Source organism: Dermacentor albipictus, chromosome 1 (genome assembly GCF_038994185.2).
Source record: "Dermacentor albipictus isolate Rhodes 1998 colony chromosome 1, USDA_Dalb.pri_finalv2, whole genome shotgun sequence".
NCBI lineage: Eukaryota > Metazoa > Arthropoda > Arachnida > Ixodida > Ixodidae > Dermacentor > Dermacentor albipictus.
The window spans coordinates 463542664-463563373 of NC_091821.1; the positions used below are offsets into that span (position 1 = coordinate 463542664).

The 20710-nt window shown below is 48.5% G+C and overlaps 3 protein-coding genes across 4 annotated transcripts in view; 2 read left to right on the plus strand and 1 right to left on the minus strand.

Moving 5' to 3' along the window:
- LOC135902820 (uncharacterized) overlaps nt 1-20710 on the minus strand; it is a 225092-nt gene that overhangs the window by 153094 nt on the left and 51288 nt on the right. The gene's annotated exons all lie outside the window — the stretch shown is intronic.
- The window catches only part of LOC135905594 (endothelin-converting enzyme 1-like), a 94887-nt gene that overhangs the window by 11826 nt on the left and 62351 nt on the right, over nt 1-20710 (plus strand). For both annotated transcript variants that reach the window (XM_065436538.2, XM_065436539.2), the window contains exons 5-9: nt 5266-5427; nt 8546-8632; nt 17094-17296; nt 18323-18493; nt 19683-19763. In XM_065436538.2, coding sequence (XP_065292610.2) covers nt 5266-5427; nt 8546-8632; nt 17094-17296; nt 18323-18493; nt 19683-19763 — 704 coding nt within the window. The remainder of the gene's footprint in view (nt 1-5265; nt 5428-8545; nt 8633-17093; nt 17297-18322; nt 18494-19682; nt 19764-20710) is intronic.
- LOC139059389 (uncharacterized) lies at nt 3092-4589 on the plus strand. Its single transcript, XM_070537749.1, has one exon. The coding sequence runs from the start codon at nt 3092-3094 to the stop codon at nt 4331-4333; it is 1242 nt and encodes a 413-aa protein (XP_070393850.1). The 3' UTR covers nt 4334-4589.

Below are 20710 nucleotides of genomic sequence, written 5' to 3' on the forward strand. Positions count from 1 at the left end.
GCCGCAGGGATGCATGCTTCGCTGTCGGAACATTCCTTACGGAATCTAAACGAATGCCCTGCTAAATTTCCTTCTTTTTGTTTTTACCATTAAATTAATTATTGCTCATTCAATATGACGTTCCTGATTTTATTTAACAGATAATTCTGCGCTATTCAATGCTATTTTAATAGCTATTAGGAAATTTCTGCTCCTTGATAATTTCGAATAATCCACCCATTTCTTGGCCAATGCCCCATCGTGGGTAGGAGCCACACGCATCACAGGCTACAACAACAACAACTGTTCCCGGTCGGCACGAGGAATCGCTCTGTCTCACGCCGAGCGAAGCGTCGCATTGCTGGGAGCACAGAAAAAGTGGCGCGCCGAACTGTCGACATCGTTCTGATAGCGGCCTACGCAGCATCTCGGCATCGTCTGCTGATATTCGTAAGAAACTCGGCGAAGGCTACAGTTTCACGGATGACATGCTTGCTGAAATTCGCCGCCAACAACGAACCACAGAATACACCAACGCTGCACCGCGTGCTTAGTCCAGCCCGCCCACGTAGCCGGCTGGTGAGAAAGCGAAGCTGGGCGCGACTGCAGCGCCACGAAGGCGCGGGCGGGTGGCGGTTCCGCGCAACGGCGCCGAGTTTTAAAACTGAAGCTAGTCTAGTAACATTGGGTTGTCCATTATCCTGAGTCTTGAAAGGCGCGTTGGTTTCCCGAGCTGACCCCCCGCAGCGTGGTCGCCGGTTGTCCATTGTCTTGCGTCCTGTAGTCGCCCCGAGTGTCAGCAGACTGTGACGAATCCTGAGGCCCATGTACGGCAAAGCACTCTTATGTTAGGGAAGCTCTTCTTGATGCAGAGAGACCATGTCGGCGGTGGCGGGCTCAGCAACAATAGTTGGCCCGCCGAACGCGTTTAGTCACAACGGCACCGAGGGCGTGTTGAAGCGGCACCTCGAGGTCCCCACGAAATGCGTCACCGCAGCAATTGTGGATAGGCTTACACGGTTCTCTTCGCGGAAGCTCGCAACGCTCGCAGCTGCATATGGCTGAGACATAGCCTCCTATATTTTTCATGCCCGCGCAATGGTGCCGCGGAGACCGTCCATTGCCCTCTCCTTTCCTCCTCGATTTACGCCTCGGCTCTCCGCTAGAGGCGCTCACACCCCATACTACCTAAAATGCTGCCCTCACATGCCAGACCGAGCTACGCGTCGAGGCCCATCGAAGCACCCTAACCGATCCGTCAAGCAAGAGTTGTGCGATTTCCGTCGTGTTGGTTGCAGGTAAGCGTATGCGTTTTGCAACAGCAGCATGTTTATATACATATTTTCTTGAAATATCAGGGATGCATGACCGAACTTGTAAGCAGTGTACATAAATGAAGCGACCGTTTGTTTACTAGATTTTCCGCGACCACGTGTTAGTTGTTGGCGTTGTTGCAACGTGTATTGCTTTACTAGTGTAAGATCAGTGATTTACGATGCACAGTTCTTATCGTTTCCTTGCGTTACTTTCTTTTTGATACCCAATCAGTTCTCTATCTGCAGTGTGGAATCGGTTGTGGAGTCCTGCGCCCGACAAGATGCCGTACTGCTGTGTGCCACGCTGCAAGTCATCCAGTAAACAACGGACGCCGGGCATATCGTTCCACGAAATACCAAGTGATCCGGAACTGTGCGCAAAATGGCTGAAAGTCATTTCTCGTGAAAACTGGGTGCCGAATACGACGTCGTGCTATTCTACTGTATGCAGCCGACACTTCAGTTCCTCTGACTTTAAGGAAGGTTGCAAAATTCGGAAACTTAAGAAAGATGCTATTCCCAGCATTTTCGAAGAATATCCGGCGTACTTGCAGCCTCCTAAAAAAAGAGAGAGAAGCTACGCGTCAGTGAAAAAGCGCGAGGCTGCTGCGCTAGCCAACCCACCACCGCCGAAGCGACGAGCAGTCATTGATGACAACCAAATGGAGTCGTGTCCGCATCCGCTCTACGAATTGCCGGTTGTCGACGTCGTCTTTGAAGATTTGTCACCTGTGGACTGCACCGCTACCGAACCGTTGCCACCCGTGAAAAACGGCGCTAGCGAGCGCTGCATCACCGCGACTTTGCAGATGGACAGAGCAGTGCAGGTGTCCTCACAATTCTCGGTTTCGACAGTGGACAAACGAAAGTGGAGACGCAAAGAACGAGACTTAAACGCGCATATTCAGCGGCTCAAGAATACCGTCGACAATTATAAACAAGAAATACAAAAGCTCAAGGAAGAGTGCTTTGTTCATGCATTCCTCCAAGTTGTCGAGAAAGCGAAGGAGAAAGACTTGGCTGCGTCAGTATTAGTAGAACAAGTTAAGAATTTCGAGAAAACGAAACCAACGTGGTCTGATCTGACAGTGCGCCATGCTGTAGTTTTACGTAACCTCTCGACTCGCGCATACGAGCACATAAGGACTACAGGCATTCTCCGGCTGCCCAGTCGAAGCACCCTGGAGCGTTTTATGGGCACATCACGTGGCGAAGTCGGCGTGACGGAACTCGCGAAGCAAAGGCTGTCAACCGAGCTCGCTTCTCATCCCTCATCGCAAGCCAGAGCGTGCTCTTTAATTGTCGACGAAATGCGCATGAAACAGAGGCTACTTTACCATAAACAAAGGGACGCCTTCATCGGTGAAGTAGACTATGGTGGGAGCTTTCCTAAGGAAACAAAAAATGAGCCTGTGCTAGCCAACTCACTTCTGTGCTTCGTCCTCAACGGCCTTTCAGTTTCGTTTAAAATACCCGTGGCATACTTTTTCACGAGAAATTGCACTGGCCGCGAGCTGCACACGCTCATGCGACACGTCCTGAATGAAGTTGAAAACATAGGATTTTTCATCGTGCGCATTGTCACCGACAACCACAAAATCAATGTCTTAGCGTTCCAACTTCTATGCAACGGAAGCCTCACGCATTGCATTGAGCACCCAGGAACACCGAATAGAAAGCTTTTCTTAGCATTCGATCAGTGCCACTTGGTCAAAAACGTGCGCTCGCAGTTTTTATCGCGTGACATTGGAAAAGGCGGCGAAATAACGGCGAACCACTTGAAGAGCCTCTACAAAATGCAGCAGGGCAGCCTTGTAAAGCCAGTTAGATTTCTAACGAGAAAACACGTGTTCCCCACAAACATCGAAAAAATGAACGTAAAAAGAGCAATCCAAGTTTTGTCTCCTGCGGTGACAGCGGCACTGAAGCTCCTGCAAGAGCAAGCGGGCCACACATGCGACGCAAGTTTCGCGGGTGTCGGACCGACCGTTGAATTCATGGACACCGTGCACCGCTGGTTCATGCTCATGGACGTGAGCAATTGTACCCAGCACATACACCAGAACAATGCCGATTGCAAGCAGTTCGAATTTACAAGGGATGAACGGTTAATCTGGCTTGAAACAAGCTTCCTCGACTACCTGGCCGATCTCAAAAGCCAGTGCCTGGCGAAGAACTTCTTAACCAAGGAGACTTACGAAGGCCTGGTTATGACAACTCGTTCAAATGTTGAGTGCATTCGATATCTTCTCGAAGAGATGCGCTTTCACTTTGTTTTAACGAGAAAAATGTCGTCTTACCCAATCGAGTCGTTTTTTGGCTGGCTGAGGAAGTCAGCAGGGTCAAATGATCAAACGGATGCCCGAGCTGTTCTGTCAGGTATTGAGAAGACTCTGAAGACTGGCATCGCGTCGGCGGCTGGTACGAGCAACGTAATGGCAGCAGAAGGCAGCGATTACTTGTCAACGCTGCCGCAACAGAAAAACACAAGGGAAGGAACCAGCGAGGAATTCCCTGCAGATGCATGTAGAGAGCTCACAGAGCGACTCAAGCGAGGACAGCCTCTGCTTCCTACTCCAGATGTCGCAGCATTGGCTATGGTCGGCGGCTACTTGGCAAGAGTTGTACAAGAAAATATCAATTGCGAGGAGTGCGTCAGCCTGTTAAAAAAGCCAAACGCCTCGGCGCCCTCGGACTCGCTGATAAAGCACCAAGACCGCGGTGGACTCATCTACCCATCTGGACAACTTTTAGCGGTTCTCTACGCATTAGAGAAATTTATCGGCGTTCTTCTCGCAAGAAGAAGGCACATGAATCAGCCTTTGAAGGAGGCTGTGAGTAATGCCGCTGCAATACTTCGCGAGCACAAAACTTTGATGTGCTCGACGCCAGGACACCAAGAGAACCTGCTGCAACTGTTGCTGACAAAGTTTTTTCGCCCAATATTCACAAATTTTGCAATGAAGGCGACAGACAAACACGACATGGCTAAAGTGTTTGAAATAAAACCGCTGTCACGAAAGACCCTCAAACTGTGAGCTTTGATCTCACAGTTCGGCGCTTTTTGGTGAAGGGCTGGCTCTCCACAACATGTTTTGTGTTGCTTACTTCCACTGTACATTGTGTACGAACATCAATTTAACGTGCGATTATATTTTATAATTCCATCTCAAATACGAACGCCAAACTTGTCTCCACGAGCGCGTGCGCAAGCGGCGGCGTCGCGTCGTCTGCTCTGGGACAGGGTATGGGAAGGCAGCGCGGTCTGGTGGCGGGCGCATGAACTAGGCGGTACGGACGGCGCGCTTTGTTCCCCCACTCAGTGAGCGGGCATGAAAAAATATAGGAGGCTATGGCTGAGAAAACTTGCATGTTGCCACCTCGGCAGGCCATCCCTAACACCACTCGCTGCCCTGTGCTCTGCTCATTGATCTTCTGCATCACGGTCGACAGCTGTGCGAGTTTGGTATCATTCATATTGTTTGCACAGCGAACAGGCACGTTCTGGGTCTCTCAATTGTTAGTCAATGCTTGTACTGGTCCAACGATCTGCTTAAGTTTGAGCTATAACCAATAAGAATTAAAAAGAGAATATGGCTGCGTACAAGTCCCGGTAGCAGCTTTCGCAATCCCCTAAACACATTATGCGACTGCTTACTTCCCCTTTTCTTTGGAAGCTTAACTGCACTGTGAAGGCGCTCACGGAAAATCAGAGCCCGTATTCGCAAACATTTTTGTACGCTAGAGCTGTTCGGAAGAGCATATTCCATGCAATTTTCATGATGAACGTAACTTTAGCGAAGGGGGCTGGCCAATGGTAAACAGCATTCGCGAAAGTGAAGCTTTTGTGAGTTCACCCCAGTTTCGTTTTCTCAAACGGGTTTGCTTCTGTGCCTTGCTGCTTCTGTGAGCAGTTCTTTAATTTTTATACCCCATGCGGTTCGAAGACAGGAGTGTTTGAACGGTGCAGAGGAGGCCCTGTCCCAAGACGTCGACGAGACGAAGCCGGCCTGCCATGACTTCTACGCGCACGCGTGCAGCCGCTGGACGCGCCGAAACCTGCCCTCGCGACACCAGGCGGAGAACGCGCGGGCAGACACCGTGCGAGCCAGATACGTGTTCCAGCTGTACGGTACGCATTGTTATGATTTCCCTGTTCTCTGGGAGGCTTCTATTTGCTCCACTGAGCGACACACCGAGCAATTAGACTTCCTTATCTTTGTCTTACGTCAGATATTTCGTTATCGTGCTGCTACACGCCGTTCTTCCTTGCTAGATATTGTTTCTGGTTGTTGTTATCGCATTTGATTGCGAGTACATACGGCGTGCACGTGGTGTTGCTCGAAACAAATATTATTACGATAGCAATTATATGGGCACTCCAGGTGCATTTCTGCGGTCGCCGTCGGCGTCGCCATGATGTTCTGTATAAACACCAAGGGCGGTAACATCGTCGCCGCGTGCCCTATGCTGCATGTGCGAGTGAAATAAAAGCTTGCGAGGGTGAGGCGACGATGGCTGCTCAATCTAACGTGCGTAAGTGGGGAAAGCGGGTAGGAAACTCGCTGTCTTTCGTCGCGCGCAAGGTGAGGGAAGAGACTAGTCAAGTCACTGCATAGGCTTTCTTTGTTGGCGCCTCTAGACACCTGCGTGACGCTAAAGAAGTTTTGATTTCATTTAATTTGATTTGATTGAACTACCTGCCATGTTTATTCGGTAGGCAAATCCTAACGTGCAGGACGAAATTGTGCTGAGGCGATAAGTGGTAATGAAACCTTGATCCAAATGGTAAAAATTACATCATCTCTTTTTGTTTTTCAAACAGACCGCACATTTCTTGCTTGTCGACGCATATCGTGTGCATTTCGTCTACATTTGGTCATCTTTTTATTGTTGTGACTAAATTGTACGCAGCCCTCAGACTGAACTTCTCTGAATTCTGTGTGCTCGATAAAGTTATTTCGCGTAAGTAAAGCCTCGCATCGTGCAGTTGCTAAATGAAAGTGAGAAAGAGAGAACGACCCTCGCTGTTATGTGTTATGGTGTTTCATTTTACGATTAAATCTTGATTTAGCGAGATCAGTGGAACCTGATAATTATTTTGTTAAATCGAGAGCTTCGCTACATCTAGAACACTTTCTCTTCTTCTTTTAATCTTTCCATCCCCCTTTCACTTTCCCCAGTGTAGAGTAGCCAACCGGGATCAGTCCTGGTTAACCTCCCTACTTTTCCTTTATCATTTGTTCTCTCTCTCTCTCTAAGATACTCAAGTGACTAACACAATATCTATTGAAGTGTGAGTGTAACTTTTGCCTGGATGGGCGTTCTTATACTAAGGGACTGCGCGCTGAGGGGTGCTCTGAGAAGATGATGCACATTTCAACTCGGTTGTGATGACGAAGCTAGCGCCTTCTGGTAAGGTGACGCTGAGCTTGAAATGTATCTGTAGACTCTGCAAAGAGCAGCACCGTCCAAGAGGAACGGCTCGCCTGAAAGCGGTACACGATCAGCTTTAACTAGCAATAGTTCAATAAAGATCTATGCACATTGAACACAGTACATCTCCTGTTGCATGTACTTTTACCCAAGTTAGCCCCCAAAATTTCATTAGGTTCGCCGAGACGTTGAGTTCTCATGGTTACTACGAGATTTTCAGCGCATTAAGATCTACGAAGCTATGTCGGAAAGTCAAGAACACTAAGTTAAACAAATTAGTGAAACTGGGATTTGTTAAGGGGAAATTTGACTGTAGCTAGTGATATTGCTTTTCGTTGATCAGTTGAATGTCGTTACCGCTAGAGAAGTTATTGCGAAATATTCCTCAAAATGAGATCAAAGGTTCTGGTCGCCCAAGCATATAATCAAGAATAATATATTTCTTTAAATCAGAAGCCAACTTGGATATGTGTCGTTAGACATGCACAAAATAAACGCTCTAACACCTTTACTGCAATTTCTACGTTCATATTTGTTTGCACATCGCAACTGCGAGCTTACTAATGTTATTAAAAAAAACATTTCAAAATGTCTGGGAGCGGCACAAAATACAATAACATCAAATAACTGTTACCTAATCTTAGGCTCTCATGGCAGACGCCATGAACGCGAGTGTCCATTATTCCCATCATAAGAAGCCAACAAACAAAGACACCAGGGACAACATAGGGGACATTACTTATACTCAATAACTGAATTAAAGAAATGATAAATTAATGGAAATCAAAGTGGATGAAAGAACAACTTGCCGCAGATGGAAAACGTACCCACGCCTTCTTATTTCGCGCGCGATGCTCTTACCAATTGAGCTACCGCGGCGGCGTTTTTTTTTTTTCCACTTTCTTGAGTATCTATATTTCCACTACTAGAACTAACTTAGGGAGAGTGAGCCAGTGCCACTACTCGCAAACCTTGGCGGCGGATGTGGAACATACTTTCTTCCGCAGCCGCCACGAGTACATGATCTTTTTGGGTGAAGGCAACTGGCCAATAAACCTACACATGCTACCTGAAAGCATCAATGTAGCCGAATTCGAGACCTCCTTGTGTAATGAACGAGAAGAAACGGGGTTGACCGAGAGGCGCGATATTTATTAATCATATCACAAGAAGGCAACAAACAAACACACCAACGACGACATAGAGAAAATTACTTGTACTTCCTAACTGAATTACAGAAATGATGCATTAATGGAAATGAAAGTGGATGAAATAACTTGCCGCAGGTGGGGAATGATCCCACGTGTTCGCATTATTCCGATGTCGTTCGTGTCATTATTCCAAGTGCCAATTCACATAGTGTAACTATGGGTTGGTGGGAAGTACGTTTTGTTATTTCTTGCACAATCGCTGTTCAGCTTTTCATCTTATTGCTGCGCTCTCTATTTTAGCTATATATCTTTTTCCCAATCGTGTTTCCCAAATTATGCTAAACATATGTTGTTTTCAATGCTGCTAGGGAGGGCAGACGCTCGTCAGGCGTAAGCGCCACCTTTTGCCTTCTGTCCGACGGTTTATCGGCAAGATTGCACCGGTGAGTCGAAATCAGTAAAATATAATCCAATAATAAATATAATCCAATGTGACCTTCGCATGTAGCTTAGGCTGATCATCGCAGGTGGCTTGAGGCTGAAATATGCCCGTACATTCTTTTGCAGTGCAATACAGTGCTAATTTCATATGTTAATGCGGCCACACGGCGCCGGTACATTTCAGACTATTCCAAAATAATCTGCCTCGTGACACTGTCGCAGATTCCTACAAGGCAATGGCTATTGACAGTGCCCTCCAGACTGCCGAAGAGAAAGCGGCCGCCATGTTCACTGGCTGCATGGACAGAGGTAACGCCTTGTTCGAACGTCCTATGGATTCCCGCACACGAACCTTGAACAAAGACCACATAAGACGTTCATCCATCATTATTCCAAATTTACCTCAATGTCAACTAAAGTGGTACATACTACTTTGGAAAATGTTTCATTGATGAAGTTTCTTGTCCCTGCCAAGGGTTGGTCATGGGCTCGGAAGCCGAACACAAGCGAATTCTGATTGAACTACGGCAGATTTCGCTTTCTAATTTTGTGGCATTGTGCTTCAGTTACCTTTATGGCGTCTGCTGATTTCATTACTAACATGAATGTATAAGTAATAGAAAAATGTAGACGTATTTAGGTTAAATAAGACCTATAGCGCTGCACCTGACTGCATAGGTGGCGTTTTTCGACGTTTTTATCCCATGTACCTTGTTCTACATGCCAATATTCTTCAGTCAATCAACTGCATCCTAGTGGGTAGACCACCGGAATACACAAAACATTGCAAACTACGATGACAATTCACCGCACTAAATATTCGAGCCGTGCTGTGTAGCAGCGCTACTGGCAGCCATTAACCCATGTTGCTGGGGAGCCATGCTATGCTGATTTCACACCTTATTCCCTTGTAGACAAAGAAGTGGTCCAGAAACAATTATGTCTAGTTACGCTTTCGGGACACTCTGCTTGGAAGGAGACAACAGATAACTTCACTCACATATTTAGTATAATAATGAACATTCAACTTCCTGAAAGTAAATAAAATGCACGGTCAAACACCTATAATTTTACCGGCAATGTACGCGAAAAGCAAACGTAGTTCTTTAAAGACAATCATAAAAATCTAAATTGTAACTGCCGCCTTTTTCCTGCAAGAAAATGTTATAGAAACTTTGCCTAGACGTAATTAACCTAAACCAGTTGTGCTAGACCAGCATGACGTAGTAAGCGCTAATTGCACCGCTCGTAAATTTCGACCAGAAAAGGGTGATATTTATTTATTTTATTTAGAAAACACCTTACAGGCCCAGTCGGGCATAGAGTAAGGGGGGAAATGTAACTATGAGCTGATGACGACAATGAAAACAACTCCAAAATAAATCTAACACAAGTGTCGAGTGGCTGAACTAAAAAACAAAACAAAGCACAGAATGCTCACGCATAACAGCAGTTGAAATAAGAGGAAGGAGATTAAGTAAAAAGTGCGCACAGACGTTCACGAAATATTTCACTATCAGTTAACGAAACGATTTCATCGAAGACGATTCCAGTGAGAAACCAGTAGTTTTACCAAAAATGCGATTGAAGCTAAGATGATTATGCAGTCTTGAGGACGTACGGGCGGGGGTTTAGAGGGGTAATATGCATGGCTTATCAGAATGAACATATTTGTGAAGTAGACAGAGCAAAGGAACCTTGCGGCGGATGTCTTGCGCGGTTCATGAGCCTTTATGCGCCCCTTCGCAATGATGCAGGCACGGCAGAAATCAAGCACGTGACCTTGTGCTCTGCCGCGCAGCGCCATACCAACTTAACTGCCACGACATGTTATAAGTGTTCTTGTTGTTGTCGTTGTTAAAACGTTTATTAAGGTAACTATAAAATGTTTCCGCCCCCAGGAAGTGGATCCATTATGGCGGGGGGAGGGGTAAAGGAGGAGGTCAGTTCAGATATTATTGACCATTTTTGAGTCTTGTAGAAATCGCAGTAAGGCCTGGAAGATGAGGCGCCGGCTATAGGGGTGGCCAGTGATAAGGCGCCAGGAGGGCAAATCCTCAGGCCCCAGAGGAGGCGGGAGGATGGCTATCGCTTTTTACGATGATTGGCGAGAGCCGAGCAGCCCCAGAGCATATGTTGCTGATTCAGCAGCTGGCGCTCTGGACAGGAATGGCAAGTGGCTGATTGCCAGGTCTGGAGGTGCATCCTGGCACTGCTGTCTCCGTGACAATGCGTCGCAGGCGTGTGGCTTCAGCATAAGTAAACTTCCCCAGAAGAGGGGTAGGATTTTCTGGGAGGATATTCCGGAGCGAGGTCCTTCGAGTCGCCTTCGCCTCTGCCGGGACTGTGTCCGGTTCGATGGGGTGTGAATCGACAGGCACTTGTAGCCGAGCCTTTGAGGGGCAGGATATAAGCTCCCTTGCCAGACTCGGCCATTCGGTTGCCAGCGACCCAAGCGTGCCCTGGTATCCATGCAAGGCGGACAGTATCGGCGATTCTTATCGCCCGGTGCAACGACTGAACATCACCACTGCGCGAGTCCAGCCGGGCGCAGGCCTTTGTGGAAGCTTGCGAGTCTGTGTCAACAGTGTGGTGTATAAAGGGTGCAAAAGGCGGCTTGAGGATGGCGTCACATGCATCAGATGTCGCAGCTAGTTCCGCTGTTTATGGGCGTTAATTTGCTAGCAGAACGGCAGGAGGAGTAGGCCATGGCGGTACGTGGGTAATAGTACGCTATGACTGAAGCTTCGTCCCTGAGAGCGGCGTCGGTGTAGACAACATGGTGATGAGGCAGAGAGTCGCGAACTTCTGCAGGCCACCTCGCGTAAGACATGTGCCTATCTGCGTGATCGACATTCACGTTATGGGGAATCGGTGCAAAGTCCCCGGCCAGGAGAAATTCCCATGGAGCAGGGAAAGAGGGCAGAGGCGTTGAGGAGACTGGAAGATGAAGAAGCGAGAGGATGCTGTGACCGCATATCGTGGATCTTAGTCGGAACTGATGTGAATGCTTGGCAGCCTTGGCTATTGCCTCGATAGGATTCATCTGGGCTATTTAAGCAAGGCGGTGTAAGGGGATAAAACGCGGTAGGCTCGTGACAAACCTCATGCCTTCGTGGTTAAGCGATACGAGTTTTTGTCGTTGCTTTTGGGTCAGACTGTAGATGTTATAGCCGTATATAGCATGCGAAATCAGTGGAGCAGGCACGAGGACCCGGAGAGGTCGCTCCTCACTTCACCAGTTTTTGGACGCGAAGCGGCCGATAACATGGAGTATCCAATGCTAGGTCCGAGTGATGTTGCGGAGTCACGTTGCTGCGCCCCCACCTGCATCGATGTAGATGCCTCACCATCATAGGGGAACAAAAATTGAGAGGCAGAATGGGCTTCTTTCGTGCCCAGTACAACGAAGTTAGTTTTGTCAGCAGAACGCATCAGCCCGACCTCCTTCAGAAATGTGGCAGTGGCGTCGAGTCGGGCTTGAATGGAATCGGACTGGTCACCGTCGGAGCCACCATTGGTCCATACTGCCACGTTGTCCACATACACGCTGAGGTGATGTCCAGGTATTTCAACCAGGCGATAGCAGAGTAGTGCCATCACCAAGTTCAACAACAATGGCGAAAGGACTGCACCTTGCGGCACTCCCACTCGGGGTTCCTTCGGTGTTGAAAGTGTCTGCTCTACGGCAATTTGAAATTCAAGGCTACAGAGAAAGTCGCGTAGATATGCCCGCGGTTTGCCTGTGATACCAGCGCCAGCTGCGGACGCGAGGATCGAGGGATGAGCTAAGGAGTCAAACGCCTTGCGTACGTCGACCGTAACCATGGGTGCTATAACGTAAAACTATTCCAAACTTTTCTATTCCAATGCTGCGATCAGTCCTACGTGATTGGCCACCAACTTTTTTGGCTCAACCCCACTTCAGCTGTCTGTCACGCGACATCACGAAAACCGCGGTAGCTCCCCATCTGATATGACGTGTACACATTTATTATGCATGATTTGACCGAAAAGAAAAATAGATGTGTTTGATTCGACGCCTTTTAGCCATTAGACCTCGGCTATTAGTCAAAAGCTTTCGGGCTGCGCCGACTTCACCTGCCTGTCACGCGACGTCACAAAACCACAAAAAATCACCGCGTCAAAGTGACCTGCACGCGTTAAAGATGCATTATTATGCCGAACAAAACGGAGTTTTCTTCTGAATAGCCGCAGGCTGCCCCGTTCCGAAAGGAATAAAAGATGGCTACCACCGATCACTCAGGCACTGACTACTCGCTCTTGCCTGAAAGCATGGATTTATTTGCGTCTCATAAAACTTCTTGCGTGGCCATGTAACGTTTATGAGCACTTTCGGCACGTTTATGACCTCGTTCCGCGAACTGTGCTGAGGATCTTTTTGAGCGCCCTTCTTAAGCTTCCGTTGCATGCCGCCGCGATTTTCGCCCAGCCACCGCATGCTAAGTAAGGGAAAGCGGACCAGTCACAGGCGCCGGCACCAGCATCTTGATCCGGTTACCGATTTTCAGTGCAGTGGCTCGGCCTCATCGAATCCCTCTCCACTTGACCGTGCTCCTCGCCTCTTGTCAGCCAATTAGATAAGACAAGCCGCTCAGCAGCTCAGGCAATGTTATTCGTTTTTCATGCAGACAAAAGTGACTACCTATGAACGATGAGAGCGTTTGATTGGTCTGTTCAGACAACCCTGCAGGTGATCGCCCGATGCTTGCATAGGCGGTTATGCAAATTTGACGTCAGGAGAATGGAATAAAATTCTATTGGAATAGTTTTACGCTATAGGGAACCAAATGTGTTATATCCAAGCCATGGTGAGTGTGTATGAAGTTCTGCGAGAGTGGCGCCAAACTGACTTGCGTGCCGTGCCGATGGCTAAAGCCAGTTTGGCAGGCATGGTGGATGCTGTTTCTTTCAACGTCCTAGTCAAGGTGACCCAGTGCCATTTTGTCCATAAGCTTTCCTGCCTGGGAAGTTAATGACATAGGCCGAAAGTTGCTCAGAACAGAGGGCGATTTTCCGGGCTTGGGAATAGGGATGACCGTTCATAGCTGCCATGAACCGGCCAACTTCCCACTTTTCCAAACCTGATTAAAAAGAGCAGGAAGTTCCTCGAGGGTATTATTGGGAGGGTTGGCAGCATAGCCCATGTAATGCCGTCCGGCCCTGGTGTGCTGGACGTCTTAGTGGAAAGAAGTACAGCACGAAGTTTCGCCTCGATGAAAGGCGAGCTCATACCATTGTCCATCATGGTGGGCTTGGGTTCGAAGTAATATTCGAAGGATCGTATGGGGGTGGGTAGTTCATCGGGAAAAAGTGGCTCCGGCAATGTCTGCCACTTCTTGTGAGGTAATTTGGATGGAAAGAGCTATGTCTTCTGCTGTGCGAAAACGAGTGATTTGAGATAGTCCTCCGAAGGTGCGCCAAACGTGGCCGGCTTCTTTTTGGCTGTGAAACTATTCGCAATGCCACTGCCAATTTTCACGAGGCAGTTGGTTGGCATGTTCGGTTGAGTCGGCAGTTGCGCGGTGAAAGTGAATTCTGTTAGGCATGGTATTGCCGCGAGCGAGATCGGTGTCTCGGGCTTCTTGCATGGCCGCCCAGAGGTTGGGGAGATGTTGGTCGAGGACTGGCGTGCAGTCGGTAAACTGCAAAGTATGTGTGGCAGTTCATCTGGCTTCTTGCAAGCGGTCAAGCAATGGCCGTTCTGGTGAGAGATCTCTGAATGCAGCTCTGAATGCGCCCCAATTAATAATGGGAACAGGAGAGCGGGCCCTTGCCCGGCTCAGGGACGTGAGTTGTATTCGGAGAGGGAAATAGTTGTTGCCCCTGGCGTCTGCAAGGACATTCCAGGTACCCGAAAGTTTCTGAAGGAGCCGCATGTAGAGGATAACGAGGGGGCCTGTCTGGTAAATTGAGCAATGAAATGTGAACTCGCTCTGCAGCTTGCAAAATTGATGAACTGCAGGCACTATCATGTCCATAGCTCCACACGTGATTTGAGGCATTGAAGTCACCTCCAATGACACAGGAGTGAGGTTTGGAATTCGGGCAAACCATGACGCGTCCGTGTCACCGAGAGCAGGTTTCTAGTACACCGACGACACAGACAGTGGCTGGGAGCCAAGCTGCTCAATCACTGCTGAGATTTCGCGAGTCACCTTGTTGGCGAGCGTTTGTTGCGAGCGTAGCGGGGTGGTATAGAAGACTGGTTGAAGACGCGGTAACCTCTCACGGTAAGAAGCGAGAGGTTAGCTTCTTACAGCGATATAATATCAGGAACAGGGTCTCGGGTAATTCAAATAGAGAATGCGACTTTTTTGTTGCGGATACTGCTACAGTTCCATTGAAGGACACTGTTAGGAATTCCCTCAGGTTCTGAAGTCATTTTGTGCCGCGACGTTTCCAAGGAGTGAAATAGTGCTCATCAACCTGGCGAAAACATTTTCCATAGTTTGAGTGAAGTGGGTGGTTAGGCGAATGAGTTCGTCTTGTAGACGACGGTTCAGCCTTTCCTCAAGAGATGTCAGGGATGCTCGGTAGGGCTCGGGCATAGGGGCCATCTGTTTTGTTTAGCAGACAGATGATGATGCACTAGGCGTAGAGACTGCAGGCGCCTGCGCACGCAAGTTTGGCGAGTTTACTTTCTTTGCCATTTTATTGAAACAATGAGCTTGTTGAGGTTTATTGGCACCTGTTGAAGTCGAAACTGCTGCCTGATGAAGGTTTTGGTGATGAGGGAGTATTGGCCACTCCACCGAGTCGGTGGTATGGCGGTTCAATGGAAGCGAAGACATGGAGCTGGGGTCTCCTGGTTGAAATGTGTTGACAATTACTTCATTATTATTAGTATTGGTCGGTGCTTCGGGATCAGTGGTGTGGGTGGATGGGGACTTTTGGCGATGCCGAGAGATGCCTACCTTGTGCTGGAAGCAGCACTGTTTCGTGAGCTGTTTCTTTAAAGGGCAAGAGTTATCGGTGGCAGTGTGCAGGCCTTGACGATTTCCGCATATTGGAGGCGCTTGGCAACCATCTCGCTCAACACGGTGAGGCGGACGGCCACATGTGGAGCAGCTTGGTATTTCTGACAGGCACACGTCGTGCGTGCGTGTGTACGAGCAGGTGGCAACGGGTGCAGACCGTCGCCTTAGGGCGAAATGGGGTAATCTCCTTGTGAGGCAGGTGGTAAGTGACGAAACGCGGGAGTGTGGGCCCGGCGAATGTCCCGAGCACGTTCCGGCCTTGTTTGCCGCGCGGACATGCGGCAACCGCCTTGCGAGTCCGGCAGGCAATTTATGCGATGAGCGTGTGGCCATCGTCGTTAACGTCGAAACCATTAAATATGCCCCTCGCATAGTGTGTTGGCGTTGCTTCGTACGGACGGAACGCGAAAGTTCGATCTCCGTCTTGAATGGTTGCTAGACCGAGAAAACGGGGTATGAGGCAGGGATTCCATGCGTCAGCGGTGATGAGATTCGCTTCGGTCTGAATGCAGATGCGGTAACATTGGGTTTGAATATCTCCGATGACCATGACACCATCCTGCAGCGCTCTATGAGATATTTCCGACACAGCGAAACGCTCGCCAGGTCGGAGTAGGACCATTTGGCGTGTGCGAGTTACAGGTGGCGGAGAAGTAGTCAGACTTGATGCTTGAATTTTGGTGCGTTTTCCCTGCTGCTGCCATGGGCGGTTGTCAGCTTCTTATGCGCGGGAACTCCGCACTGCTTGGAAGTGGGGCGTGATTTTCGGGGCAGATTTGCTGTCGCTTATGCGCTTGTTACGGGGGTTGAGTACGTCGAATGGGTTTGGAAAACAAAATCGACTGACCACTGTGCCGTGCGTGACATGAGTGCCTGTTGGTTCGAAGGCACTTGGTTCTAGCAATGATTGGGCTCTTGTTACTGGTGAAGCCGCGATGTCCATCATCACCTGTGCCGCCGTAAGCTCGGGAGCATTAGATGGGGGCACCGACTGGCTGTTCGTCTGCATAATGCCCATTCTCACTTGGGTTGGCTGGATTGCCGAATTGGGGAACTGGTTCGGGATGCGTAGAATGGTTGGTTCCATAGCATCACAGTTGGTGTTCTGGTTGAGAAGAAATTGCTGCTGGCGGCATGCATGCTGCTCAGCAGCATGCATGCCGCCAGCAGCAATTTCCGCCAGCAGCAATGCCGCCAGCAGCGATTTCCGCCACCATGAGCTGGTGGTATGACGCCAGAGGATGGCTGGGGAGTTCACGACAGCGAGAGGGGCGCCGGAGCCGGAAGGCGCGCAGAGCTAGCGGGGCTCTGTTCGCCGTTAATCTCCGCGAACGCCGTCACCGTTTGGCTGACAGCAGACACGGCGGCTACGCTTGCCTTTCAGTGCCTGTCAGTGCCGAGGTGGAGGTCAAAAATTGATGAAAAGTTGTCGAGGAACGCTGGAGGTAGGGTGAACTATAGTGGCCGGTCGAAGAGCCGAGTTCCGAAAGTGCTTTCGGGAAATTAGGAAAAATTGACGGAGCGTTGCGAACATGCGGAAACTCGCTTGTGCGTTTGCAGCGCCCTCCCGTTATCAGTGAAACCGGTGTACGCAATGCAGCAGTAGTTAGGACGTCGGCGGAAGGAGCTCGGAATGAGACTTGCAATGCGTATGTTTGTCACATTTTTTTTTATTTAATAGCGCGCACATTGAGTGCCGAAGCAAGTTTATTTAAGTTCTAAGATAATGCATTGTACGTCAGACGCCTTGAATACGTGGCGCATCGCAGACTCCATCGAGGAACTGGGAGCGGCGCCCCTCAAAGCGCTTCTGGTCAAGCTGGGCGTATCCTTCCCGCCCAAAGGCGACGAGGCCCGCCGCCTGGACCTTTCCCGGTTGGTGGCCATGTCGCTGCGCACGCTCGGTGTGCAGTCCTTCCTGTCTGCCCAGCTGAGACCCGACGTGCAGCTCAAGGAGCAGGCCGTGTGCGCGGTGAGCGAAGACACTTTGCTCGGCGTCACTCTTTGTCGCTTTAAGACGCGAGTCTCATGACCTGGACGAAACGTATTTCACAGTTTTCAGGACACGGCCACTCCATTTTCAGGCGCGCTAGGCATAAACTGCGGTCTCTTGCACTATGTGTGCTTGCATGTATTCAGTGCGGTTCAGTGTTAAAGAGGAGATCATATCTACTGTGCGGCTCTTCTAGATGACACTTTGCTGTAAATGGCGGCTGAATGATGTCACGGCACTGCAAATGTACGTCTAAATGTGCCAGTGCCACCAACCGCAAGCCAGCTGCTGAAGAGTGGAGCGACTCTTACAGAGGCAAATTCACATGAGCATCATACTAGTGTGTTCTTTTTAACAGAGAACCGCATCGTAGATTAGTATACATGGAAGGGTAGCGCACATCACAACGATATGAGTGGGCTGAAGCGGTTCTGCACGGCAAATACTTAAGCAATCTTCCCTAGCCGTCATGAACTCTAATGCGACGTGGAAAGTGGGGAACGTTCGGTAACAGAAGCATTCCTGATCACAATGTCAAGCACGGCACTCGTCACTTTCTTGGACCTCAGAATCATCCGCGAATTCTGGTATTTAAATCTACATTTCAGGATGATTCTGCTCATTTCTGAAATTTCCGTTCACGTTGGGAATTTCTGCATAAGTTATATGTGCTTCATTTATTGTGTCTATGAGCATGAGCCTTACATTAAAATACCAGGAGAGCGGATGTAGAGGGAACTGCGGAATTGAAATAGAAGCTACTGGAAGCACAGCACACCACAGCATCTATTTCTTTAAGGAACGATTATTACTGCAGTGAACATCCGTCTGTTGACCGTCTGATATGTAGCTCTACGCAAAATCTAAATGGTGCACAAAGCAATAAACACGGGCAATGTGAATATAAGCAAAATTTTACATGGATATACTGACTATTTTTATCTTTACGAACTTCACAAATGACGTAATATTTCAGGCTCTTTGCGGGCTGATTTCTTTCCACAGCTTGGGGCTCCGGACATTTTTCTCGAGACACCGCTGCTGGAAGACAACGTGATCCGGCTGTCTTGGTACCAAGGCCTGATGGCCAAGGCCTTCTTCTACCTCGTCGAAGACGAAAACTACGCCTCACGTCTAGCTGAAGACACCTTCAATTTGGAAAACGACATTGCTTTGGTGAGTACTTAGCTCCCGGAGCGTCGAGTTTATGCCTAAAAAGTCCATAGTTAGCTGAAAGTTACCAAAATTCATAGATCCACAACGACGCTTACTCCTTCTTGTTCGTCGTTCTTATTCGTAAGAGCAAATTCCAGCGTTCTGGGCATGTCATTAGTGAAGGTGGCGTACCAGTGACAGAGATAATTTAACGAACAATAACCTTTGTAAATTTGCCTCCCATTGCCTCCTGCAATCTGCAATGTAATGCGATTCATGTGCCAAGATATAAATTTCACTACATTTTTCCTCTGTGCACTCTGTGCAACAACGAAGTGTTTGGGGAGATTTATGCACAATTGACCGAAATGCATCCGCCCGCAGTTTGTGCTGTCGTTTGTGATTAGTGCTACCCAGTAGCTCCGTGATATGTGCGCATCACTTGCGCTAAACGCGGGTCGCTGCAAAGCCGCCACACACTACACACTTTTAGTTCTCTCGAAATGACGGAACTATACCATGGCAAAAGTCCTTGCTATCTTTACTTCGGCACAGCTGCGGCACGGCGAGAGAATTCATCAAGAAATCATAGCGCCCAGCACAGCCTGTGATATTTTTGCCATTCGTATGTCGACCCGCATGCACCTGGCAAATTGTTGGTAATAAAATTAATAAATGAAATGTATATGCGAAAACACCATGGCAAGCTGACGTAACAAAACATACGATAATTAAGAAGCGAATGACTCTTCCGACTAAACGTGAAAAAATAGCCAGGTCTTCCAAACCAAGGCAACACGATAGTTTCAAATAAAGGGAAGGAATACAAGGAGAATATTATGCAGGTGTGGCTTGCGCGAGGCGAGCATGTGCACCTCTTCGAGTGTGTTTTCCGGAGTGTCGTGGTGTTGCAAGCACCTGTGCGCTATGCCCTAGACTGAAGAGGCAGATATCTTTGTGCGCGCAGGCAGATCCTTCGCCGGGTAAATAATAGACAGTAAACAATCATCATAGAAAATATCATTGAACGAGCAATGACTTCACATCCACTATGGCATTAACACGCTGTAAACAATAAACGCATTATAAACTGCTTCTCAAAGCAAATCTGCGAGAGGAAACGTGCTTTGTTTCGGTTATCACCGTTCACTCACCTTCGCTCTGCTGCCTGCAGAGTCTTGTAGTGATCGTCTCTCGCCTACTACCGCAGGCCAAGATAGCCGACATCCCCCCGGAGGCAGACCCACTATACGAACGAGTCATCGTCAAGAACCTGGTGCAACTTCCGCAGGTAGGTTACTGCACCTACATGGAGAGCGCATTTAAGGTTTGCAGCAAAGCATCTGTGCTGAGCGTGGGCCGCAAGGAAACCACTGGGCCGATAGTGTCACGATTGCGTTTCTACATCGCAAACTTTGGTCCCGCAAATTTTCTAACGCTAAAGAACAACTGCTTGGCATGTGGTCTCCAAGTTTCATTGTTCTTTTTTTTGGTGCAGTGCTGGTGCAGGGCTCATTTCGCAGAGTTCAGATTAAGATGTATCGTTTTTCTAACTAGATGCGACCGCAAAGCGACACAGCAAGAACATTTGATTTGCTTATGCTTATTAACATTTGGTTCTGGTGCGTAGTACGTCATCGCTGAAGGATAAACCCATAACCTCCACATGGGTCAAGGGATCGGAGCACCATACGAAAATGTCCTTGCTTCAAACTGCATTCGCGAGGATTTCTCCAACGCCAAAAGAAAAAAACAGTGTTGTCTTTTTCCGCGCAACCTCTTTTATGTAAGCACCGGTGTAAACGTGAAGCCAGCGTGCTTCTTCGAAAGAAGCAAATCGAAACGATCAAGTTTACCAAATGTCCCAGCGCCATCGAACGCAGATGAAATTAGGTTGACTTTAACCTTACACATTTGTGCATCATTACAGGCTGTTTCTCACTTCATATCATGCCTCTGGCATCAGCCTCTTAAAATCAAGCTTGAGCTCGGGCGCGTACGTGTAGGAACGGAGAAATCATTTTTCTCATAGCAGGGAGATTACGGTAGTGATTAGGGATAACGGCAGTGATTTGATTACGTTTGTTTCACCCAAATGAATGTCGTAATATTTACTGACTGCAAGAAGCGAATTTCTTTATTTAGGCCGTCAACTTGTTTAATAAGGACTGTTGCAAAATTTTAGAAACTGAAGCTATAATGTCTACAACTCTAACTCAGAACTGAAAAATTATTTCA

Bases quoted from the DNA above. Each gene is read 5' to 3' on its own strand.
- LOC139059389 (XM_070537749.1), top strand. From the start codon at position 3,092: ATGCAGCAGGGCAGCCTTGTAAAGCCAGTTAGATTTCTAACGAGAAAA.